At 37.5% G+C, this 2,788-nt stretch overlaps 1 protein-coding gene across 1 annotated transcript; it reads left to right on the top strand.

Moving 5' to 3' along the window:
• Positions 1–213: 213 nt before the first annotated feature.
• Positions 214–2,531, top strand: LOC118754954 (exportin-1; the record flags this gene model as incomplete). Its single annotated transcript, XM_036489816.1, is given in 2 exon segments — positions 214–507; positions 873–2,531. A coding segment is annotated over 1 exon segment (1,513 nt), but the record flags the coding sequence as incomplete, so codon positions are not given.
• Between the last annotated feature and the right edge of the window lie 257 nt (positions 2,532–2,788).

The raw sequence follows: 2,788 nt of genomic DNA, 5'->3' as shown, positions 1-2,788 counted from the left end.
CTATTGCCATGTTGAATTAACTATTCTTTAGTTAAAGAAAAGTGTCAAATAGTGGTGCTTCTGAAGTAAACAAATACTCAGCTAACGAACTGGCTTTCGCGAATTTTCGCTGCATTGTGAGGAGATTCTAGCTCTAAATGGGAGCTTTCTGGCAACACTGTCCAGCATAGCTCGAATCGGTTTGGGACATTGTACCAGCGCGAATCGGTTAACAACGAATTTAACATCAAAGTGAGACGACGAAAGTGAAGATTTTCTGAGTCTGAAGATTTGTGTGAGTTTGGTTTTGCGGTCATCAACGATTTTAATCGTAATATTTTTTGAAATTTTATAAGTTGTGAGTGTGAAAGAGCGTTGTGAGTTCACTTAAGAATTTGAATGAAAGTTTTACAACAGGATTATCGCCGTCTGTTAGATAAAAATATCGTCCATTAGTTTCGTTTACACTTTCGCATTTTAATTAAATTCGAGGGGAGCGCTATAACGACGGCCGCTGCTACTTAGTAGGTAAGTGCGATACATAAAGCAAAGAAGAAGAAGCGATGTGATGGATGTATTTTGCGGGCCACGCACATTTTCTTGAAAATAACATTCTTTGCGAAAAAGTGTTATATTACATTGGATAAATTAAAATATTTATGAAAAACTATACATTGTTTTAAAAAAATACTTATTATAACATCATTGTCCAAGCAAAGCAAATTAGAGGGACCCCAAAGTTGGTGAAAATGTCGCATGCGACGCAATTGCCTAAATGTGGAGTTGCAAAGAATTATGAGCTCTATTAGAAATGAAAATCAAAAATATGTATATGCGTGCGAAAGCGCTATTAAAATTATAATGAGTGACTTTGTAATATTTAATTTGAGTAGTATTTTGTTTTGTTTCCAGGCCGGTGCATCAGTGATAAAGCAATTAGCTAAATCTACCAAATTATTTTTGACTTGTCCTCTTCAACAAAATTAATCCCAACATCATCGATAGACGCAGACGAGAGCGCTGCTTTTATTACAAGGCAATGGCGATGCTGTCGACTGAGGAAGCCAGCAAGTTGTTGGACTTCTCTCAGAAACTAGACATTAGTTTACTGGACAAGATCGTAGAGTGCTTGTATACGTCGCAGGGAGAGCAGTTGCGCCTAGCGCAAGATATTCTTACAACATTGCGTGAGCATCCAGATGCCTGGACCCGTGTTGACAGCATTTTAGAATTTTCTCAAAATCAGCGAACTAAGTTCTATGCATTGCAAATTCTGGAAGAAGTAATTAAAACCCGCTGGAAAATTTTGCCTCGCAATCAATGCGAAGGAATCAAGAAATATGTTGTGGGACTTATTATCAAAACGTCCTCGGACCCCGAAACAATGGAGGCCAATAAGGTTTACTTGAACAAGTTGAATTTAATATTAGTCCAAATATTGAAACGGGAGTGGCCACGCAATTGGGAAACGTTTATTAGTGACATCGTAGGGGCATCGAAGACTAATGAAAGTCTATGCAAGAATAATATGGTAATTTTGAAAAACCTTAGCGAAGAGGTTTTTGATTTTTCTGCCGGACAAATAACTCAAACCAAGGCGAAACATTTGAAGGATACAATGTGCTCCGAATTTTCTCAAATTTTCCAGCTTTGTTCTTTTGTTTTGGAAAGCTCTATGAATGCACCCCTAATCCAAGTTACTTTAGAAACGTTATTACGATTCTTGAGCTGGATCCCATTGGGATATATATTTGAGACAGCGTTGATAGAGACACTTATTTTTAAGTTCTTGAGTGTCCCTATGTTTCGAAATGTTACGCTACAGTGCCTGTCTGAGATTGCTGGTCTTACCGTTCCCGATTACAATGAAAATTTTGCCAGAATGTTTAAGGATACAATGGTGCAGCTGGATCAAATGATTGGCCAGAATCCCAATATGAGTAATATTTATGCAAACGGGAGCAGCACCGAGCAAGTATTTGTTCAGAATCTAGCAATGTTCTTGTGCACATTCCTCAAGGAGCATGGCAAACTTGTGGAAGATGTCAAATATATCGATTATTTGAATCAGGCACTGCTCTATTTGGTAATGATATCAGAAGTTGAGGATGTTGAAGTTTTCAAAATATGTTTGGAGTATTGGAATAATTTAGTTGAAGATCTCTACAATAGCGAAACATTTGTTGGCAACACAGCGCATCTCACTCAAACGGACGCAGTATCATTGGCTAAGCGTAATGCTTTTCCTCGTCGCCGTTTTTACGCCAACATTTTATCGAAGGTTCGTTACATTATGATTTCAAGAATGGCCAAACCGGAAGAAGTGCTCGTGGTCGAGAATGAAAACGGAGAAGTTGTACGCGAATTTATGAAAGATACTAATGCCATAAATTTGTATAAAAACATGCGTGAAACTCTGGTTTTTCTAACCCATTTGGATTATGCGGATACAGAACGTATAATGACACTTAAGCTAATGAACCAAGTCAATGGTACTGAGTTCTCATGGAAAAATCTTAATACGCTTTGCTGGGCAATTGGCTCAATATCAGGTATGTACAAAATGTATACATATTACGTAGCGTTGTAACCTTTTCTGTACATTGTACATATTACATGAATGGAAAAAGTGATCATCATTTATCATGTTAAAGATTTAAATGTATGCCACACCCGCAAAATGGTAGATTTTATATTGCATAAGCTACATTTAGTACTAACACGTTTTGAATCAAGGTCTCATTATCACCCCTATGCTGTAATCCGTAGAAGTTAGCAGGGCACCTTCTGAAAACCAATTAAGGAAACC

The sequence above is a fragment of the Rhagoletis pomonella genome, unplaced genomic scaffold (assembly GCF_013731165.1).
Source record: "Rhagoletis pomonella isolate Grant_MI unplaced genomic scaffold, Rhpom_1.0 Rhpom_scaffold_04978, whole genome shotgun sequence".
NCBI classification, from domain to species: Eukaryota; Metazoa; Arthropoda; class Insecta; order Diptera; family Tephritidae; genus Rhagoletis; species Rhagoletis pomonella.
Note: the sequence above shows the minus strand (reverse complement) of the source record. Positions and strands in the feature narration are given on the sequence as shown.